General features: G+C 35.3%; 6 protein-coding genes across 6 annotated transcripts; 3 read left to right on the forward strand and 3 right to left on the reverse strand.

The window, feature by feature from the left end:
* Window position 1: 1 nt before the first annotated feature.
* Window positions 2-15,081, reverse strand: LOC149725001 (DNA polymerase delta catalytic subunit-like). The gene is made up of 21 exons (XM_089892998.1): window positions 14,961-15,081; window positions 14,554-14,834; window positions 14,309-14,423; window positions 13,851-14,019; window positions 13,264-13,472; window positions 12,751-12,920; window positions 12,020-12,150; window positions 11,674-11,788; window positions 10,782-10,907; window positions 10,207-10,383; window positions 9,727-9,912; window positions 9,229-9,362; window positions 8,535-8,682; window positions 8,083-8,316; window positions 7,417-7,592; window positions 6,719-6,848; window positions 6,292-6,410; window positions 2,706-2,845; window positions 1,467-1,633; window positions 1,036-1,133; window positions 2-153 (listed from the first exon to the last, which is right to left on the reverse strand). The coding sequence occupies exons 1-21, from the start codon at window positions 15,031-15,033 to the stop codon at window positions 57-59; spliced, it is 3,195 nt and encodes a 1,064-aa protein (XP_089749124.1). The 5' UTR covers window positions 15,034-15,081; the 3' UTR covers window positions 2-56.
* On the reverse strand, window positions 15,079-20,898 carry LOC149725002 (deoxycytidine kinase 2-like). The gene is made up of 2 exons (XM_089893006.1): window positions 20,766-20,898; window positions 15,079-16,680 (listed from the first exon to the last, which is right to left on the reverse strand). Exon 2 carries the CDS (start codon window positions 16,598-16,600, stop codon window positions 15,662-15,664), a length of 939 nt encoding a protein of 312 aa, XP_089749132.1. The 5' UTR covers window positions 16,601-16,680; window positions 20,766-20,898; the 3' UTR covers window positions 15,079-15,661.
* LOC149725003 (bifunctional methylenetetrahydrofolate dehydrogenase/cyclohydrolase, mitochondrial-like) lies at window positions 16,676-18,895 on the forward strand. The gene has a single exon (XM_089893003.1). It carries the CDS (start codon window positions 17,160-17,162, stop codon window positions 18,177-18,179), a length of 1,020 nt encoding a protein of 339 aa, XP_089749129.1. The 5' UTR covers window positions 16,676-17,159; the 3' UTR covers window positions 18,180-18,895.
* On the forward strand, window positions 18,920-19,953 carry LOC149725004 (translin-associated protein X-like). The gene has a single exon (XM_089893007.1). The coding sequence runs from the start codon at window positions 18,920-18,922 to the stop codon at window positions 19,754-19,756; it is 837 nt and encodes a 278-aa protein (XP_089749133.1). The 3' UTR covers window positions 19,757-19,953.
* Window positions 19,935-21,451, forward strand: LOC149725005 (uncharacterized). The gene is made up of 6 exons (XM_089893009.1): window positions 19,935-20,074; window positions 20,141-20,246; window positions 20,307-20,413; window positions 20,480-20,652; window positions 20,769-20,877; window positions 20,931-21,451. Exons 1-6 carry the CDS (start codon window positions 19,972-19,974, stop codon window positions 21,101-21,103), a joined length of 771 nt encoding a protein of 256 aa, XP_089749135.1. The 5' UTR covers window positions 19,935-19,971; the 3' UTR covers window positions 21,104-21,451.
* LOC149725006 (ribonuclease P protein subunit p29-like) lies at window positions 21,387-22,074 on the reverse strand. The gene has a single exon (XM_089893010.1). It carries the CDS (start codon window positions 22,072-22,074, stop codon window positions 21,469-21,471), a length of 606 nt encoding a protein of 201 aa, XP_089749136.1. The 3' UTR covers window positions 21,387-21,468.
* Between the last annotated feature and the right edge of the window lie 70 nt (window positions 22,075-22,144).

The raw sequence follows: 22,144 nt of genomic DNA on the forward strand, positions 1-22,144 counted from the left end.
AAAGTTTGCAATGCAAGTGTATTTCAGTGTACAAATAAATGAAATAATAATCATGATCACCAAGCTGGACAACCAAACCGTCTGAGGACTGAACTTTGACTTTCAAGGTCGATTCGAACCTTTTTCCTCATGTAGAATATCGGGCAGTCCCGGCTGCGTGTATACAAAGCGTTTTTAAAACATAAACCAATACGTTTGCCATTTGCCTACATATAATCACCAAAGCAGTTTTTTTCGATAGCAAGCAACGTCGGTAAATACATACACATATTTATTTATAAATAGTCGTATAGTGAATGCTATACAGTGTATACCGGGGGTTCTTAAACTTTTTAAAGCACGCCTTCCCAATAAAGATCTCAACAAACTTGCGCTCCCCTTTTTGTTAAATTATCACGGTGGTGTTCAATTAATTTCTGCCATAATCCACCACAATTGGACATGCTTTAAACCGCACCCCCTTGGTTGACTGTATCTGTATTATTGCCTAAAACACATTATCGCGATCAAAAGTGAAATCAAATAACCGTTCGGTTTATGTTTGCGTCGTCGTAGTTTAGCCTCATATTTACTATGTTTTTCCTAGCCAGGTGGACTGTTTGTTACAAAATAGTAGGGGGATTCACACGTGGATTCATTGCATCATAATAGCGATTGTTTTGACCTGGCAATTAATTACGACATAATAGCAATTCACACGTTGATATTTGCGTCATAATAGGGATTGACATCTCATCATTTAGCACTTGTAAGAGCTTTAACATCAGGATTGAATGTTTGCTTTAATTTAACTTTTACGTGCGTCGAATTTTAGCCTTTTGAACACCACTGTAATAACACGTAACACTTTCTTTTAAAGTTTTTTCGCGCCCCCCTTCCGAGTGTTACACGCCCCCCAGTTTAAGAACCACTGGTGTATACCGTTTGGCCTAAATTATTTTATGGCTGATGCGAAACAGCGAAAGCAATTGCCAAATGCGTGACAACGGTGAGCGATTGGTGAAATAAAGTCAGGCGATATTAGACGTCACTTACCTCGTACAAATAACTTCCTCGTGCAATGAGCCTTGGCACCTCTGGCACTGCGTCCAAAGTCGTGAGAATTTCTCCTCAAGGCTTGATAACTTGGCAATCTATACAGCGGGGGAAAATACCACATTGGTTAATTGTAATTGGGTATAGACCTTAGCGGGGACTTTTTTTGCACTCAAACGAAATTCAGCTTTTTAAACTCCAGCTGAAATATCACCACAGGAAAGTACCAGACCGGGTTATCAAAGGTATCGAACAAAGGAAAATGTCGAACCTTCAATACAGAAGGTTTCCCTGCAATTGCCACATTGAGCAGGGGGTTCCAACCAGCATAAGTAAATTCAAATGTGTACATTTTACAAATGTATAATACAAAATGTGCATGACTGGGCAAATTAGTGGAATAAAAATTTTGTAAACGAAGCTGGATTTACCTCTTTTTGGTAGATTTGTGATTCGCGCGACTCGCAATGAACACAAACCGCACCGTCTTTTGGCAAAACAGCTTTGCAACCGATACATGTAACTCTCTTCTTTGCAAATGCCATTAAACCACCAACTTTGGACGAGACAACTTTCTTTACACGTGTATGGTCGCCCTCTATAAATGCATTACAATATTTTAATTGCATAAAACAGTATACAGTAAGGTGGAGAGAGATAGAGCACCTTTTAACTCCACTTTTTCGTCCCATTTAGTAGTAAAAAAAAACATTTAAAGAATTCTAAAACTATATCCTGACGACTCCCATAGACCGTGAATTGTTTAAAACACGATCAGGATATTTGGATATTATATGGTGAAGGTGTCCCATTTTTCCCCACCCTATTATATCGTTTCCATATAACAACTCCCATGTCTATAGTTCTATAAAACATTTCTATATGTTTCCATGTCAATGTTCATGTGTATAGTCGCACAAAACAACATGACGTTTGCATATAAAACACCCATGTCACGCTCGTGTGTAATCTTGCCCCAGATATTAAACCGACGTCAAGTGTTTAATAAAAAATAACTAAGTCAACAGGTTGTTTAAATTGCGTCGTGTGATATCAACTTACATACTGGCTACTGCGCACAATGAACTGGGAAAGTATGGAAACGTGAAGGGGTCACACTTCACACACCAGAACACGTAATTTCAAATTGATTGACGTAAATGTCACGCAATCGTTTGTTCTAATAAATGGGGCAAAGTGACACAAATTGATGTACAGAAAACTTTTGTCCAGTTGTAACGCATACAATAGCCTACTGAAAACAGGTATTGGGTAGACCATGCGCATATTAATTATTAATATTTAAACCAACATTACGCTTGTGAAACAGACACGCAAAGGCACCGCTCGTCGTCGCTTGGAAACAATTGTTACTAAGTGACAGTGCACGTATAATATATTCCAAACTGTTGCCCAGATACTAAACAAATTTCAATAAATTTCGTTGAAAATTAAATATTAACCAGATACACACAAAACAAACGCGTCGTAAGTAAGCCTTTATTAGGCCATGTTAAGGTAGGCCATGAGCATGGTGTTCTAATCTAATCTATTCCACGTGCGGATGAGTCACACGATATGGGACCTGAGACTTAAGTCAGAATTGGCCCATTACCCCATAGGCCCATGGTGATATGCAAAATATAAAACATCATATACAAATGACTTACTTAATAACACAGATTGTGCTTTTGCTTCCCCGAGAACAGGTTCAAACACACGCAGTAAAGGTTGTGTAAGTTGATGTTTTAAATAATGTTCGGTGTCAATTTGTAGATTGTTCTCCAGGACATATATCGGGTCCTCGGATCTATGTAGACAAAAATAATCAAATGGTGTATATTATTCTGTTACTTCTACTACCATGCATAATGTACATATAGTATTTTTTCGACATCATTGGCATAAAAAAACGTTAATTTTATTTTAATTTATTCCAAAACCGTAATAAAGTCTTGCCGAATGGCAGAAGAAACGTTGTAAATTGTAATAAAAATAACCTTTTCATGTATATACCAGATGAGTCGAAAACAGGATGGTTACTAAAATACTGGTAATGAAGTAATTGGGAAATAAACGATATAATCGCAAGGTCTTGGGCGCGAACATTGCGGCAATGAGTCAACTCTGCTTGGCCTCGTATGACCTCGTTCTCTTTGTATATAGGAGGCGCGAGCGCACCCTGCCTGCGCCTTTGCCTATTAGAGTGGAAAATTACAACTAAAATTCCGTCTTCAACATCAGACTAGAGCACAAGCATTGAAACTGTTTGATGATTTTGAGATACGTTGGTTATTTACACAACAAAGGCGTTCGAACTGTCACCCAAGCATTGGGGCGTGTCTCATGGTGTTCCGTTATTCATAGCTACACATGGGGCGTGTCTCATGGTGTTCCGTTATTCATAGCCTCTTTTGTTTTGGTTATTTATTTGAATTCCAATTTGAACAAGTTCTGTCTTGTAATTTTCCACAATTTATGTTAAACTTTCATAATTACAATAACAATTTTTACAAAGCCATAGCATTAAGATACCTCCTATGAATTTGCATACAACATTACAGCTATAAAGGTAACCAAGTAAAATTCGCGAGTGATGACGTCAAATGACGTCGACATGTCGTCACAAACGGCAATCGTCCCCAGAAAACAATAAGGGGTGAAGAACAAAAGCAATTGTTGTAACTTTCCAAATATAAACTTTATTGGTTTCGTATATTTGTGGGTAGCGCAAAATGTTTTGGTTCCGCTTCGTTTTTCGTTTCGTCATCAAATCATGACGCAACAACATTCGCTCACTGCGTGGTTATTACGTCACACGCGCATGGGCAGTGAACAAAAATTACGACATTTTAAATTCCGACAATAACTTTATTGCAACATAGTCAGGGACAACTGAATGGTTTATACGAAGCGGAAACGTGCACATGTGGTGAACAACTAACAACATTGGATGGGAAGCGGTAGGACGTGCCTACAGATGACGTCACACGACGGAATTTAACGGAGCGTAACATATTTCGTATTAATTAGTTTTCGACAGGGCAAAAATGCTTCAGTTCCGCATTTTAGTTTCGTTTGTCGTTTCGTCATCAAAAGTGACGCAACACCATTCGCTTACTGCGTGATTATTACGTCACACACGCATGGCAGAAAAAATGATGAAGCTGTCTGATTGGTCACATTTGTGGGCGTGGATACACAGTACACACCCCATAGAAAAACGCAGGTTTGTTTCGTAACAGGCAACCGAATTACGTCATAATAGTTTCCTTAAACATTTGGCGGGTATAACAAACGATGTGATTGGTGCCAAGGGAAGCGTGACATTTTTTAAAGGCTTCATTGACGATCCTAATTATGGCGGGTTATTCATTATTAATATATTATATTTATTATATATTACAGATTAACCATTGTATATTATACAAGAAAAATATGCTGTATGGCATATTAGAAATGACACAACATGGTGGTTTATAGATTACCAAACATTCAAATTAACTCGCAATCGATGGTATCATACATGATACAAACAATGACAATTACACATCTTCTTTCGCCTTTTACTAGAAAATGACCGGTAATGATGAATGTACCAGGCCTACAGCGTGGCATATCATGGGACATTATAATTAGAACAAAGTTGGTCCGTCCATTACCACAACTTTATTTATTTAGTTTAAAATGCAATACTTTCCATTGCAACATAGTCAGGGGGCAACTGCGTGCTGAGCATAAGGCAGACACGTGTAAGCTGTGTGTGACTAACAACAAAAGCTGGGGAAATCGACGCTCGTACTGATTCATATATAGCCGACCTCACACAACGGTATCCATTGGCGCGAAAACCGAACAAAGGATTAGTGTTCTGGAGATTTAAACCACCGCCTTTTGCTATGAAGTTAATATGGCGGTTGAAACCTAACACGAATTTTATAGAGTTATTAAGTTACCAGAAGTGAAGTACCAACCTACTACCTACTACAAACCCTCTTGAATTTAATTGGTGAAATACTTTTCATTTGTGAAATATCGTGATATTTGCACCAAGCTTTCGTATATCAATAATAATGCAGGTAGCCACTAAGGTTAAATATTGAGCGTCATGACTGTGAACATGAAATAGCGTTTCATTCGCATTTCAACTTAATTTTGTATTTACTGTGAGTGTAACGAATCTGTCGGTAATCCAAAGTAAAAGGCGAATAGAACAAAAAGGTCGGCTCGACTGCCTTGAAAGTTGAAACATCTTCAAATATCGACACGTAACTATAGCAACGCGACAGGGGAAGGTAAGACGTCTTTAAATAGCAAACACCCTATCAAGGCAGAACCCATGACATCATGTTTTTGTAATTAATTTACGACAGCTGGAATATATCCAGACAAAGGGCTTCCGTTACGCCACAGAAAGTTGAAATTGGTGATGCAACGTCATCAGTTCACTGCGTGTTTATGAAGTCAAAAGCGCGTGGACTGTGACGTAACAATGAAACAAATGTTTGCTTTCACAATGTTACGACGTCATAGTCTGCCGGCGTGTTACTACCGATACCTTCACGCGTGTCTGGTGAAGTAACAATACGACTTGAGCGTTACACCACAATGCAATGGGTTTACGGGTCCATATAAGGATGAATTTTCAAATTTCCCGTTACAAAATGAAGTAATTTATAAACTGTCAATTACAAAACTACGAGTTGCAACGTGTACATTGTGCAACAATACACGGTATTTTTAAACTGTAAACCAAATACAAATAAAGTAATAAAAAAGCTTTTTTTAAGGTAATGATAAAACTTGCGACCCTATACGGCTATATTTCGTGTTTGGTAACCTAGCTTGGGCAATACTGGACTTTGGAACAACTTTTCGGGTGCTAGTTATGCAGAACTAAAACTTAATATAAAGTATGATTCAACCGTAGAAAGACACGGTGTGTCAGATAACATATGAATAGGGGGGTTCAATGTACGCTCCGATTCAGTGTACGTGTACGCTGTGATTGGTCTATTTAAAAAGTGGGCGGTGCCACAGCTAGATATTTCACCAGAAATGAGTATCTCTAGATACTAATGAATCGTTCCAGTAGGCCGTGGTCGTATGATAAAAATACGGGATAACAATTTTGATCAAACATAAATGAACACCGGGTTGAAACAATGTATGCAATATACCTAATATATTGTAATAAAGTACTCTTTTTATTAGAACACATATATTAAGTTAAGAACTGTAAAAACCAATACTTACTTGAGATACGCTGCTTGCCCTTTAGCGCCGCAAACGATCACGAACGGAACACGATCTCCCAGCTGGGGGGCGCTACCTGCGTCACGTTTCTTCATTCTTTCCGCCAGTTCAACGTGAGCCTGTGACGTCATAAACGTTACTGACGTAACAGTTGCCTTTATAATGCTAGTCCGCAAAAGTATTGATAATATATACATTATACACCATAAATTAACTAGCATTGTATAACTTAATCTGTTACAGCTAATTTGGCTGCCATGGCACAGTGGTTAAAACACTCCTAGACCAGAGGGTGTGGGTTCGAAACGCAATACGGCCACCATTGTGGTCGCATGTGTCGTAAGGCAAGTAAACGATAATTATCATCATGAAAATTAAAACCTAATTTTGTTTTTAATATTAGAATAAAACAGTAAATATGGTTCACCTGTTTTGCTGCATATTCCTCCTTAGTTTTTGTAAGTTCCTTAGTTATTATAAGTTGGGAAATATCGATTCTGTTGCACAACAAATCTGATATAACTTCCTTTGCATGCGCCACTGCACCATCAGGGTCCCTGTGGCATAGATCATGTTTAATCACCCACAAGGTTCAAGTAGGCTATTAAAAGTTTTTAAAGTCACCCTAAAGTTTTATTTTCATTTTAGTGCCATACGACCTAAAATTTAGGCCAGAGTTGCCTCCATTACCCTGACACACATTATGCTACAACCTATTTGCTGACTGCTGGGTTCAAAGCAATATCATCTAAGTGTCTTGCACAAAGATACATATACCAATAATAGATATTAGTAAAATTTGGTATTGTACTACTCTTGTCAAGCATTAAACCCAGTACCTTTAATTCCAATGCAAGTTTCTACTTATAATAAATATGGTACTGGCCGGGTAAGATAGGACACCTTTAGCACATAATATCTAAATAATAAATATCCTGCTCGTGTTTTAAACAATAAACAACAGTCTATAGGAGTCGTGAGGATACAGTTTTATAATTCTTTTAATGTCCTTTATTTACTACCAAATGGGATGAGAAAATAGAATGAAAAGCTGTCCCATAGTCCCCCACCCTACTATACAACTTATTATACAAGTAATACTAAAGTAGTAAAACCACAACGAACCTGCCAACTAACAACTTTTCCAAGCAGGTGGATATCAGGTTAGCTGTCAAAGGAGCGTTATCTCTTCGAACAGTTTCAATTCCTTTGCAGTCAATTTTATCATGGACTTCAGAACTTGACGAGAAGTAGAGACCTGCATATCGCTTCTTGTTGATCAGTAGGTATGGATAGTAGACCTGTGTTAGGGTCAGATGCATTTTTGTACATTCTCACCAACATAGCCACAAAACTTTTTAAAATGCAGGAAAGGCGGGGATAGTTAGGCACAATAATATTATGCAATAAATTTTGTTTCAATGTTTTTTACCCAAACCCACTAAATTAGCTATGTTTACTTTTACTATTTTTCTGATAGTAGTTATACTATAACTATAGTTATATTGAACATAATTGTATTGTGGCAACCAGTCACGTGTGTGCGTCAAAACGTACAGTGTCTTTTTCATAACGTTATCTGCTGTATAAATAACAGGCCTTGTCATTCGCCGTCTTAGTTTACCGCATGAAATAAAACATAATGCGACCGCTACAATATATTAATTAAATTTAAGGAATCGATTCTATGTTAACTGATTAATGCAGGGTAGAAAATTTACAGGTTGGCCTGCCCACCCTGCCTCAAAAAGTTTAGAACCTCTGTTCTTACATTTGATCCATGTCACTTACCTTTTCAAATTCAAGCTTTATTGGTTTAACAAATTTGTCAGATACAAATGACGCAGCTTCTTTCCCCAACACCATACTTTCAGCCACAGTAGACACGCCGAACTTCACCATTACTGAGTCAGTGTCTCCATAAATAACTTTAGCATCATGCGAATAACCATTCTCCACTGTGTATTGAGTTTCAACATGTTGCTTGGTTTGGTCAATCATCATACGACCGAAGGCAGTTACACTCTGAGAAATTGAAGGTATTTAAAATTAGTCTATTGCAATTATAGCAAAAACAGAAAAATTGTCTCTGCTAACACTACTCCCAATAAACAGGCATAATATAATATAAGAACTGCTTTTTGATATTTAGTTCCTAAAAATGTGCAGTCTGTAAAATACCTGTCTAATCACTAAAAGAAAAGTACTAATTAGTTAGAAATGATAAAACTATATAGATTTACCCCCGATATTTCTAAACAAGGTAGTTTTCCAATCTGAGCTCCAGTAAAGCCGTAAACTGAGTTACAACTTATCTTCAATGCAAGTTGCCTACCATCTAATACACTTCTCTTGAAAGGATCTTTTTCAACTTTCATTAATGCTTTGGCACTGTTTTAATAACAGAGGAGTTAAAAAAAATGATGAGTTTTAACTGGGAAAAAAGTTAATTACCTGCAGAGTTACATATTTGGTAAGCTGGTAACTTATAAGCAAGAAAAGGTGTATCAAACAGAACACTAATGTTATAACGACTTCTTTAAGAAGTAAAACTTCTGACAATCTGACATCACTGAAAAGTTTCAGTTTGTAACCTAAACGATTCTAGTCCAGGAATGATGTTTGAGAATCACGTGAAAACGAGTTCGCAGATAAAGTCCTTCAGGTCAAGAATCAAGACAGAATCGGGACTTAGACTTGGGGCGCTTGAGTTGAAACATGAATAAAGATTTTACTATCACAAGCACGCCACTTTCGGACGTAAAAGGTTCATGGGGGTAATGGGCCTGACCTAAATCCCAGGTCCTCAAGGACCTCCCCCATAGGGAATGAAACCCCAATGTTTACAAATGATGACAAATATGTCATATACATTTATATACATGCTAATGATGCTACCTAGCTATGATGGCTTGTAATTTTTTATTAATGTCTTACTTTTTTCTAGCAGTCAACAAACTTTCCAGGATTCCAGGCAACAACCCCTTTCTTACACTTGCTTTCACAAAGTAATCGCCTGATGGTGTTTTAATGAAATCTTCGGGTCCTAGAAGATCTTTTTCTTTGCTATTCTGTAAAAAAAACAAAAATTTAACTCTTTTTTACCTTTTTAACTTTATATGCTTTGTTCACTGGAACAAAAACAGATTACTTAAAAATATTAATAATAACATTTTTTATGACAATTTGTTAAGCAATTTCAGAAAATAGTAGACATATTAATAAATTTAGGCAATAACTACAAAAAAAATTAAAATTCAAACAAAAATGCAACTGATATAGACCAAAAATACCTTTTTTAGTAAAATTATGTAACATAGCACATAGGACGTAATAAGCTCTTTTTGAATAGATGGATCATTTTAATAAATTTAGGCAATGGTCACTTACAAAAAAAAATATTAAAAATTTTCCCAAAAAATTAACCCAAAATACCTTTCTCAATAAAGTTGTGTAACATAGGTTATGAGCTTGCATAATAGAAGGATATAAGGACGAGAAATCAAGGGTTGTGATTGGTTGGTTGTAGTAACCCTTAATTGGGTCAATAACAGTAGCACCAGTGAATTCATCATCATTGCTTGTTGGTATCACCGGCATTAATAGATCTGCTTCCTTTGTCTGGTGAACAAAAATGTTAAGTTATTACATATTTTGGGGAAAAAGAGCATTTTAAAGATTAAAGTTATGTCTGGGCTATTTTACAAGAAAAACCAAACTGTTTAGTGAATTCATTGTTTTAATTTGTTTTTTTTTTAAAACAAGAGTGATTGTATTGTTTAAGATTCACTGATAACAGGATAGAAAATATTACAATGGGATAAGGTGCAAAATATATAAAAAAAGCTTGAGCTTGACCTTGAGCACAACTATAAGAGACATTTTTATATACATTTTCTTACATAGAGAACCAACCTTTCTAAGAAGTTGCGAAATAACTTTGATACTTTGCCCTCTAGTAAGTAGATATGACAAAGGGACCCCCGTTACACGAGCCATCTCCATGTAGTTAATGATGAACATGAGTTTATCGAGGAGACGAATCGGAAGAAGGGCATCTTTCAAACAATAAACTGCCAGCCTTCTTCGAGACTAAAAAGAAAACATATTTATTTTTATTTTAGTTTTTAAACTACTAGAATTTAAACTTGAAGTACATATAATGTAACAATTACACAGGTAAAATAAGAGCTGAAAAAATGCTGTAAAATTTTAGAGCCTTTACAAAGAAGCATGTTGTTTTAAATTACTTCTGTGGAACTTAAACTCTGAATGGTTCAAAATAGCATTTCAATGTATTGGAAAGTTATCACATGTATAAATGCCAAATTTTTAAAATCCAGGCAGAAATAGTGAGACAGACTATAATTTCTTAATTTGCATAAAAAAAAGCTTCCTAATGTTTACTGATTAATGCATGTAAAAAATTTAAGAGATGTCCTGCCTACCCTGCAACCCCAGGTTTGGTGCCTGATATCACGTGTACTTACTTGAGCATTCCCATGTTGTAGTTCAGTGATAATAGAGTGATGTACATCTTCTTTTTGTTCGCCGAGAAAATGAAAACTGACGGCGTTTAACGTGTATGATCGTAACTTTTGTTCTCGTAGTAACGCCTGGTTGTTAATTATATAAATGGTTAACGGCTAACGCTCTCTATCTCTTTTATGGGTGAGGTCCTTGTCAAGGACCTGGGATTTAGGCCAGATTTGGCCCATTATGCCAAACTCGGAAAGCCAATTTAAGTCCTTTGTGTGACCAGTGCCACGACACCGTATCACACTCAGTCACATAATTTTTGCACTGTTTTTTTATCCTCGTGTGCTAACGAGTTACCACACTCGTCAACTGTGTGATTTTTTTGATATGGCCTACAATTTGGACAACCCATTAGTGACCGCTGGGTTTGATCCATGGCGCAGGTCGATTAAGTGTCTTGACCAAGGACACATACGCCAATCAGTGTTAGTACCGCCATCGAGCATCGTACCAGGGACATCAAGTTTCGATGCAGTCACTTTAAAAAATTCTATCCTATATTGGACACACAGTGTGAGACAGGTTCTACAAAGTAACACAACAAAGAACTAGAAATTTAGTCATTAGTGTCTTAGCTTAAAACAAACAATCTACATTCAATTTATGGTATAAATGCTACACAAAACATATAAACATTAACTTTGGCAAACAACCATAGCTACAAGGTACATGCTATTAAACCACAATGAACAGCACCTTCAATGCTATATTGGTCCATTGGACAGCAAATCTACAATGGAAACATAAACTTTCATTGCTACAAGATTAAACAGCATTAACTGCATCCCAGTATAGACACAGTTACACTATTGTTGCGTATAATACCACCATACTATTACTAACCACAAAAACATCGAACTGAACCCTTCCTTCCATATTGATTTGTTTCATTTCACGACTTCCCATCTGTTTCGATTGAAATTTGGTCTCTTTGATTTTTGTCACAGATTTTTTTATTCTGTAAATAAATAAACAAATAGATTTAGGTGCATAAAATGAAATTTTTTATTAGTTTTAATAAACTTTACAGTGTGAATATATTATATATATGACACGTTTGTCTTTCTTTTCATTTTTTTCAGTTTAAAATTAAAACATCTTAGATTCTTTAGCATTAGTCATGTGGGAAGTTAAAAATACAATTATTTCAAAAATGGTGTATTGGCACAAAAACATTAAAAATTATCACCTTCCAAGAAAAGGAAAATTTGCCACTTTAAGATGTGCAGCTCTGTTTATTAAATATGGAAGATCAAAGTTCTGAATATTGTATCCGCTTATAACATCAGGATCCACTGCCCGAACAAAGTCGCTGAAAGCCTGAGAACAGAGATATGTTAACACAATTGAGAGTATTTTAATAATTTAAAATAATGTGTTTGAGAGCAAGCCTTTAACCTATTATGGGTTGGTGAACTCCTAATGTTGTTGCGAGTTGCATCAAACTCATAAAACCAATGGCGTCATAAAGAAGAAAGACAGAAGAGAATAAGTTTCTGTTTAGTCGAAAAGCACCACTAATCAAAATTATTAGAAACAGTTGGTTTGCAGTTAAAGAAAAATGGCTAAACTTGTTAAAAAAAGTTCAAAACTTTGACAAAACAATACAATATTTTGCATACCAGTTGAAGAGCACTGCTTAAAGCAATAAGAAATGAAAAAACTTGAATACAATTGTAAATGAACAATTGCCAACACCAATTCAAGGTAAAAATAAAAGAAATTTGTAAAGAAGAATTACTTACTAAATATTTTACTTCAAAGTAATTTTAAATGTGAATGTATGACCCTTTAATAATAGTTTAATAATAATACTAATGGTATAAATATATAATCCTTTTTAATATTGTTATAACTTATAAATAGTATATTCCTTTATTAGACTACATTTATTGCTGAAACAAACAGAGTAGTTTTTACCTGTAGTAAGCCTTCCTCAGTTTTAAATGAGAAGACTCTTGCTCCAACAATAGTTGAACATGAGTTTAGAGTAAAGATGGTTTTTATGAATGGTTCCTCGTGGGAACCTTGGCATTTCACCATGGATGCAATTTGTATCACTGAGTCGATATTAGGGACAGGAAAAATACCTGAGGGGGCAATAGTTTATACATAGTTAAATATATATATATATATATATTTATAATTTTATAAACAGATTTATTTATATATATAAGATATATATATATATACTTTGTTTGAAAATGTATGTTTTATACTTCTAGACATAAAATACCCATAGTTTTGTTACACTATTAGGTATATATTCGAAAGTATAAAACAGACTTTTTTATCATCACTGAAGATGGTTTTAATTTTAATCAGATATTTACAAAAATGAAAAAAAAATCTGTCATATATATTTATAAGCTGTAGAAGGAGCAGTTGTGCTTCCATTTAAATTTTTTTGTTCCCATAACATTAAAACTTCACCTTTGCGGCCGGCACACTCAATATCGAAGCTCAAGATCCGGATGGGGGCGATCTTTTGCCACTCCCCATCAGGAGGATGACTCGTAAACTGATCCCAAACAACATCAACCTCCAGCTGAGCGGATGTTGTCATCTCTTTCCTGATCTTGTATTTTCCAGGATTCAATTCAACCCAATTACATCCAGTTAGGTTGGTATCAGTCATAAACCTGGACAATCAAGTTATAAGCTTAAACATTGGGGTATTGAGTCAGATGGGCAGATAATCCAGGTTGTGGACAAGGATCTTACATATAGAACAAACAGTAAGTGCTTATTCATGCAGCAATAAAATATAACAAATATATACATATATGTCAATGTGTCATGTGTGTGTGTGTATTTTTCATGAAAACGTAAATATATTTCATTTGACATTTATTATAAAAAAATGTAAGAATACATGTAAATAAACCATTAATCTACTCAGCTTTATCTGACACCACTCTTTTTTACAACAAACAAAAGATGCTATGATTTCATTTTCAATAAGCCTACTAAATGGGTAAAAAATAAAATGTCGAAAATATATCACAAAGATCATTTACCTGATCTCAAAATCAATAAAACTTTCAAAGACAGAATACGCATGGTCAGGATATGTTGGCGTGTGGAAACCACCCTCTAACATTCGCTTGGTGGTTGCAACAAGACGTTGAACGGCAACCGTGATCTTCAGAAACTTACTTTTGCCACCACTGTGGTAACCATACATGTCTGGAAAAGATGGACAACCAATATGTAACTTACATACAGCCTAATACCTACAAACACCCATGTTATAACAACCGCCATTGCCCAGCCAATCAAGGATAATAAATTTTATCCATTCATCTATACATGGTTACTCATAAGCGGGCACGAAGTGTATAGTATGTAAACGTTTTATAATGACTGTTGTTGCCCGCCATACAAGGAAAAAACAAGTTAGGTCAGTTAACACTTAAAACCACAATCTAATTATATTTTTGTTTTTTTTATTATTATTAAAAAAAAATGTTCTTACTTTGTCTCATACAGCATTCAACTTTATACACAGCTTTGGTTACATCTTTATTTCCTCTCATCTCTTTTAAGACAATCTCATTTAAACAATTCCGAAATTCTTCACAATGTTCATCCTGGGAAGTAAAATAAATATAGATTGATTAGGAATTTAACTTAAGAATTACTTAGAAGCAGAAATAAAACAAACAAAGTTTACAAGTTATTAAATTTAGAAGATACAGTTTATAAAACTAAACAACTAACCTTAAATCCAGGCATGGCCTTGACATAGAAGTATGGAAGAAACCCATGAAAGTGACACAATATACTATGACCCTCCGTTGTAACTCCATACATTCTTATAATGGGTGCAGTACCTCCTTGTGGGGGAGGCATGCCAGGATATTCTTTATCATCTGTATAATGTTCTAAATCCAATTGTTGGAAAATAATGGGGTCATTGTTCGGGTCAATCTTGGGAAGGGGTGGACGCTGCCATTCAGATAATACAGAAGCAGGTAGCGCCTGTAGCAGCTCAATATTATCTGTACCAAAAAAAATTAATTACATATACATATATGAAAAATGAGATTTTTAGAAAAACTAAATGAGATTTTTAGAAAAACTACTTTTAAGCCAGAGGCAGTACCAGATCATTATCAAATCCTTACCTTTATCTGCATCTAAACAGAGCCTTTTATTTCCAATTTCTTCCGATTTAATTGGTTGTTTTCGCTTTTCCATTATTTACATTAAAAACTCTCACAAGTTGTCATTTATTAATCAGTATCTACATAAAACCAATAAAACATTAAGGTTCAACTTCAACACTAACTTTTATAAAATATTGATTTTCGTTAGTCTTAACCAAGTAATAAGCATTTGAAACAGATGTTAGTATTTATTTCTTCTAATACACAAATCTTGTATAAAAATCATGAAATAAAATATTTAAACTCTTAATAAAAGATTTATCATTGTCAGGGGTATATTTATGTTTGCACTATATAAAAAAAGCGCTTCACATTTTGACAAATACATCACATCAACTAAACTAAAACTAATGATAAAAACTTCATAATAATACAATGCATTACACAAGATAAAAAAATGAATGACGTGGTTTGATATTTTTATAGGTGCTATTTTAGAAGCAGTATTAGTAACATATGCAACACTTCTATCTAGATTGGTCACTGAAGAAGTTTTAATCACATATAAACATCTATGTATTATCAGACACAGGGTGATGTAAAATGGTTAAAATTAATAGGTGCCAAATGATTAAAAATTCAGTAGAGGCTGGGATAGTCTGTCTACCCTGCAACCCCAGGTTTGGCGCCTATAAACAATAAAAATATCATAAAATTGTTCAATATTCAATGTCTGAATTGTCCATCTCATCACTATCCATTGAGATTGAGCTACATTGTGAATCGACACCAGAATCATCCAATGAAGTAGATGGATTCCCCACAAACTTATGAACCATTGACATCATGGTCTGATGCTTTTCTGGGTTGGTAACAAATTCTTCATTGCAGTCAATCACCAATACAGGAACATCACTAAGAGATTCATCCATTTTTACATCTTTTCTATAAAGCCAGGATTCATGCTTTTCATTCAAGCACTCCAGATACTCCATTGTGACCCCCGATTCTTCTGGCCGACCACGTTTCAGCATTCGTTGGTAGCAAACCTCGGGGTTAGCACGAAGATAAATTATACCATCCAATTTAAGCTCCCCAATGCTATGTACCAAGTATTGAGACCAATCTTGATATATATTCCATTCGGTTTCAGACATGCAGCCACTTTCATAGCAATTCAATGCAAAAATATACCTGTCTGATTGCATTGAACGTTCAAAGAATTGAACATGTTTTTTAACTTGTTCGTTAGTAAAGCTGGCAGGCAATGGTTCACGTTGTAAGCGCATGCGACTTAGAAGGGCATAGGACTGAAAAGTATACGACCAACGGTGAATATCATCGTAAAACATTTGTAAAAGGTTACCCCCGCTTTTTTGAGAAGTCGTCAGTTCAACTTCGTCACCATCCTGACTTACGTTCGTCCACCGGGCCACAGGTTCTGCCACCACGCTCCAATCCGGCGATTGAGATTCCAGAAGCTTTAGAAATGTTGATTTTCCCGTTGCTATGTTCCCTTCAATCGCAAATTTCTTTCCCCTTCGTACGGTTTGAACAGAATCCATCTTTAAACGTACTTTTGAGCAATTGCTTAGCGTGCAAAATGAATAATCCCTGTGCGAATGCTTCACTCTCGTTAAGAAGGCGCGAAATCTCATTGAATTTCCCGCGCGGTTTCCCGCTCTACTTCATGCTTGGCTGATTTCGAAAATCTTTTACCGTTGGGGTTAAATCCAAACTGCAGATTTTGAAAAACAAATCAAATTACTGTGTCGTTTTCATTTGCATTCTCTACAGTCTACACAAAGAAATTAAAACAAAAATGGTTTTAATCTCTTTGGTCTACATAACTGTATTCCTGTACAAATAACGTGTGTTAATGGCAATGTGGTGACGTATTATTGCGCAAACCAATTAATGCGTTAACAGTTAACGCATGGAGATATTCCAACAACGGTTACGAAACCGAGCATTGTATTTTATGCAATACGTAATTCGAAATAGTTAGCATAACTATTCAGGGTGCTATAAAACGTTAGTGGCTTGCGCAGCTGACCTTTCGTACGCAACTCCGCAACTGGACATTTTAGTTACACATGGTTGCACAAAATATTACACAGCTGTTGCGGAAAGTTTCTGTCAAGTTCTGCTCGCGTGTTTGGCATAGTTACTGTTTGGACTCTTTTTGAGTGCCTTTAATTTGCATGATACCTCAAAATGAGCAGCAGAATAATTCCTGGAGTATTTCGTAATGCTACGAGGCTAGTTAACGTGAGCCTACGTTATCAATCACATCAAAATGTGAGGCTTTCTTTATCGACAACTGCTTGCCGTCCAGAAGCTGCCATTATTAGTGGCACTCAACTTGCAAAAGACATCAAAAATGAGGTAAAATCTGATATATCTAAATGGGTAGAAAAAGGCAACAGAAATCCAAACCTAACTGTGGTTTTGGTGGGTGAAGATCCTGCAAGTGCAACCTATGTTAAAAACAAAATATCAGCCTGTAAGAAAGTTGGAATACAAAGTGATACAATTACGAAAGACCCTTCAATAACACAAGACGAACTTCTTAATTTGCTAGATAAATTAAACAAGGATAATGCCGTTGATGGTGTACTGGTCCAATTGCCTTTGCCAGATCATATAGATGAACGTACTATTTGTAATGCAGTAGCCCCTGAAAAGGATGTAGATGGATTTCATATATCTAATGTTGGTCGACTTTGCCTTGATCAGCCTTGCTTGTTGCCTGCCACACCTGCAGGCATTTGGGAAATGCTCAAGCGTACTGGAATAGAGACTTTTGCTAAAACTGCTGTCGTATGTGGAAGGTCAAAAAATGTTGGCATGCCAATTGCAATGCTGTTGCATACAGACCATAGACATGAAAGAGCTGGTGGAGATGCAACTGTAACTCAGACCCATCGCTATACACCAAAAGAGCAGCTGAAGATGTTTACAAAGTCGGCTGATATCGTTGTTGTAGCAGCTGGTATACCCAACCTAATAACAGCAGACATGGTGAAGGAAGGAGCTTGCATAATTGATGTTGGAATCAACAGAGTCAAGGATGAAGCTACAGGGAAGTTCAAGTTGGTCGGGGATGTGGATTTTGATGGAGTGAAGCAAGTTGCTGGTCATATAACGCCTGTGCCTGGTGGTGTAGGTCCAATGACTGTTGCAATGTTATGCAAAAATACCTTAATGGCCGCACAGAAAAAGATAGCTTATTAGGAAAATTCTGTAACTGTTTTATGAATCGTGAAAATCGCAGTTTTAGCACATTGGCTGTATTTTATTTGTATTTTTTATGGTGTTAGTGAACTTAATATTTATAGAACTGTAAAGTGAACATGTCAGGTGAACCTTTTACAACATATTTCTTCATAATTTTTACAAACTTCCTTTTTATACACAACTTGGGATAAGTTGCACTATATTGCTTCTTCATGCATCAACATACCGCCAATTTATCAACATAGTTTGTATGTATTGGATATGATAAACAATGTGTTGTTACTAATACTGTACTGTGGCCCATTACCATGTCAACTTTATTATTAGGCAAAGCTGTAGTTTGACATTAGACCACTTCCATAGGTAAAGTAAATATAACAAGGTGTCCTGTAAATAATTGTATTATAATCACTTAACCTCTTTTGGAAAAAATACTTAACGTTTAATTACTGGTTAACATATGACAATTTTTCGTCTAATCTCATCTAAAAAGTTCAAACTTATATAGGGTGGATACCATTTACAACTAAAGGTACTAACAGAAGTTCCATGTTTGTCTGTTTTGTCACTTGATTTCTGTAACTTTATTCATATTTCAATTTTAAATCAGTTTTTAACAAATCTTTTAATGTGATTTATATGCGATGGTAATCAGTGTTTTATACTATGAACCAATAATATAAAACTAATAAATTCTCCACACTAATTTCAGAGTGATTAATTAATAGATTGATTAAATGGAACCAGTTCAAAGCCAATATCCTGATAGTGAACGTAGAAAAACTGACATTTTAGCTGTTTTTGCGCAATTTCGAGATGAGTTGGATATAAGATACAATCTACATGAACAAGTTGTAAAACTTGGCAGAGACATTACTGTTGAAAGTAAAAAACTAATATTTCATCTGCACCGAAACAATGTTACTACTGATGTATTAATGCTAGATGCAGAAAAGAAAAAAACTTCCATATTAAAAAAGTTTCATGAAATAGCGAAGTTATTGGTGTTGGAAGATTCATTGCAATTCATACGAGCCTATTCTCCTGGCCTCCAAGAGTTTATAGAGGCAATGTCTTTTATGCAATTTCTAAAGCTGGAAAGTCAAACTGCTACTAGTAATATACATACTGCCGTATTAACATTAAAACAAGTGCAAAATATTTTGATATTTCCAAACCCTGCAGCTACTGGGGACAAGAATGAACATCTAACACTTGCAGTGCCACTGGTTGAATATCTTTTGGGTCTTGCTGATGTAACTGGTGAAGCTATGAGAATGTGCATCAACTGTGCTGCTGAGTCTATTGGAAGCTCTGATTTAAACAACAGTCGTTCATACAAGCTTTGTGCATTCGTACGTATATTGTACAATGCTTTCCAAGTTTGTTCAACCCAAATTGACTCAAGTGCTGGCAGAATGAAACTGTTTAAAGAGAAGTTACGTACAATGCATTCTAGTTTAATCAAATGCGAAGATGCATGCTATACGGTAAAAGTGCGTGGACAGGAAATACCGAATCATCTTCTAAAAACGGAATTACTGACTGTCAGTTCCCCTTCATACACGGAATAGAGTTTTTTTCAATACCTTGTCGCATATCAAAGTCTTCTAATGCTTAAATATTATATCTTCTCCTGGAAATAAGCTAATACTAAGCTTAAGTAAATATATATATGTAAACAATATGAAAACAATTTAGCTTAACCTAATAGGCTACCTCATTTAAACAAACAAATAACTACAATAATCAATTTAAAACAAAAGGAAAATAGAGTAGATAATAGATCATGAACAATCTACTGACTGTAACCTTGCTGGACTTTACAATACAATTAGTTGGATTTGCTGTTGCATTTGCACTTCAAACTGAAAAGTTTTATGATTTGACAGGTAGGTTGCAAATTGCGGTCATACAAATATCATAAAAACTTTAATTTTTGTCACAAATTCTAACAGGCTCATGTACCTTTATACTTGTGGCTCAAGCAAGTTTACGATGGAGAGCTAATAGACATTTTAGAAGAGTCTTACTCAGCACAATGGTTACGGTTTGGGCAGCTAGGTAAAACACATAGACCTATAGAATGTCCCTTAGTACTACTATTAAAATACCTTTTTTAAGGTTGGGACTGTTTTTGTTTTACCGTGTACTACATGAAGGCGGTGACAAACGCTTCAATAAAGTTAAAAGTAAACCAGTTACTTTCCTTATCTATTGGATGATACAAGGTAAAAGTATAGAGATTTTTAATTATATATATATTATTATAATAATTCACGATTTTGCATTTAAAGGTGTTTGGATTATCGTAATGTCGGCACCGGTGTTATTTGTAAATAACGAGAGGCAGAACGCTCCAATAAACACTCGTGATTACGTTGGATTTGCTGTCTGGCTGTTTGGGATGTTTTTTGAAATTATGGCGGACTTACAAAAACTGACATTCCGTAACAATCCAGACAATGCTGTAAGTAAAAAGTAATCAAGTTACGATCTGTCTCAATATCATTCAAACTGTTTCTTTCTTCCTTATTTTTTTATTACCTTTTACTTCCTTAAATAAGTTATAATTAAAATCACCAGGGTAAGTTCATCAGTTCAGGTTTGTGGTCAATTAGTCGACATCCAAATTACTTTGGTGAAATTGTTCTCTGGGTTGGCGTGTTTATTATTGCCTCATCTGATTTGACGGGTAACAATCTGTATTTTACAATGCTTTATTTCCTTACTAATCTGTAAAAACAGGATGGACATGGGTTAGTATTTTGTCGCCGGTATTTCTATATTATCTTCTAAACAATGTGAGTGGGGTGCCAATACTAGAACGAAGTGGGTTAAAGAGATATGGAGAACTACCGGAATACAAGCAATACATCAACACAGTGCCCGTGTTGGTACCTTTTGTTGGCAGAACATAGATGCAATGGATAAACATAAAGATCTATTTAATTACTTAATTATTTTCCTTCACAGTTTAATTATGCTGTTAATATATTGCAATTGTATTATTTGTATAGCCTACCAACTTCTTTATTACAAATAACTTTGGGAATTGAAATATTAATGAAATTGTTTCAATTTGCAGTACATACTGATACTGAACACCATTCTATTTAATGTATTTGCCCTGTCGTTATCTCTATCTGGGCTTTCAATTCGATATTATACTGCTCTTGTTAATAATTATTCACTCAGTGTATGTGCATTCATGAAATAACCTATTTGTTTAATAAATAAACAATATGCATCATAACATACATAACCAACATCAAGTACAAAAAAGTTAAATTACTGGCAGCACAGGTATGTAGTTTTTAAACTTTTTGGTTAACCGTTGCGAGGGTTTAATGCAAAACTGATCCCCAAATATTGTTACTCTTAAGTTTTCGAATACAATTTCAAATACAGAATTCTTTTTTGGAATATTACGAATTGTGTTTTTGAGTGTAACAATTTGAAACATGTTTTTGCTTTCTGTGATGATAGTTCCTTTCGTTTTTTCGAGATGTTTGCAATTGGATAAAACCACAGATATAACCGCACCATGTAGGTCAGCCTTCAAAAACACTTCTTGAGCCATTTTCATGTCCACCTGCTTCTTACCCCCCACATAGACAACTTCTCTAATATACTCACTCCACATTTTTCGAAGCGGTTCATATTCAGCGTAGTTACTGTTTTGTGTGAGAGCACGTTTTAAATCAGCTTTGCATTGACGAAGAGATTTCTTTTGTTTTTTCTTTTTAACTTTGCCAGATTTTTCACATAACAACAAAATAGGTTTCTGGTACAAGTTCACTAGTTGCTTTTCTAGCTTCTTTTCAGAAAGGTCTGGCACCTTTTCCTTTACAAATTGTTCCACGAAACTCAAGCCTTTTGGTTCCTCCATTCTGAAGCAGTAGTACTTATAGGATCAAACTGTATTCCGCTCAACTGTAGTTTAAACGCAACAACGTAAT

This window comes from Ciona robusta, chromosome 14 (assembly GCF_009617815.1).
Source record: "Ciona robusta chromosome 14, ASM961781v2".
Lineage (NCBI taxonomy): Eukaryota > Metazoa > Chordata > Ascidiacea > Phlebobranchia > Cionidae > Ciona > Ciona robusta.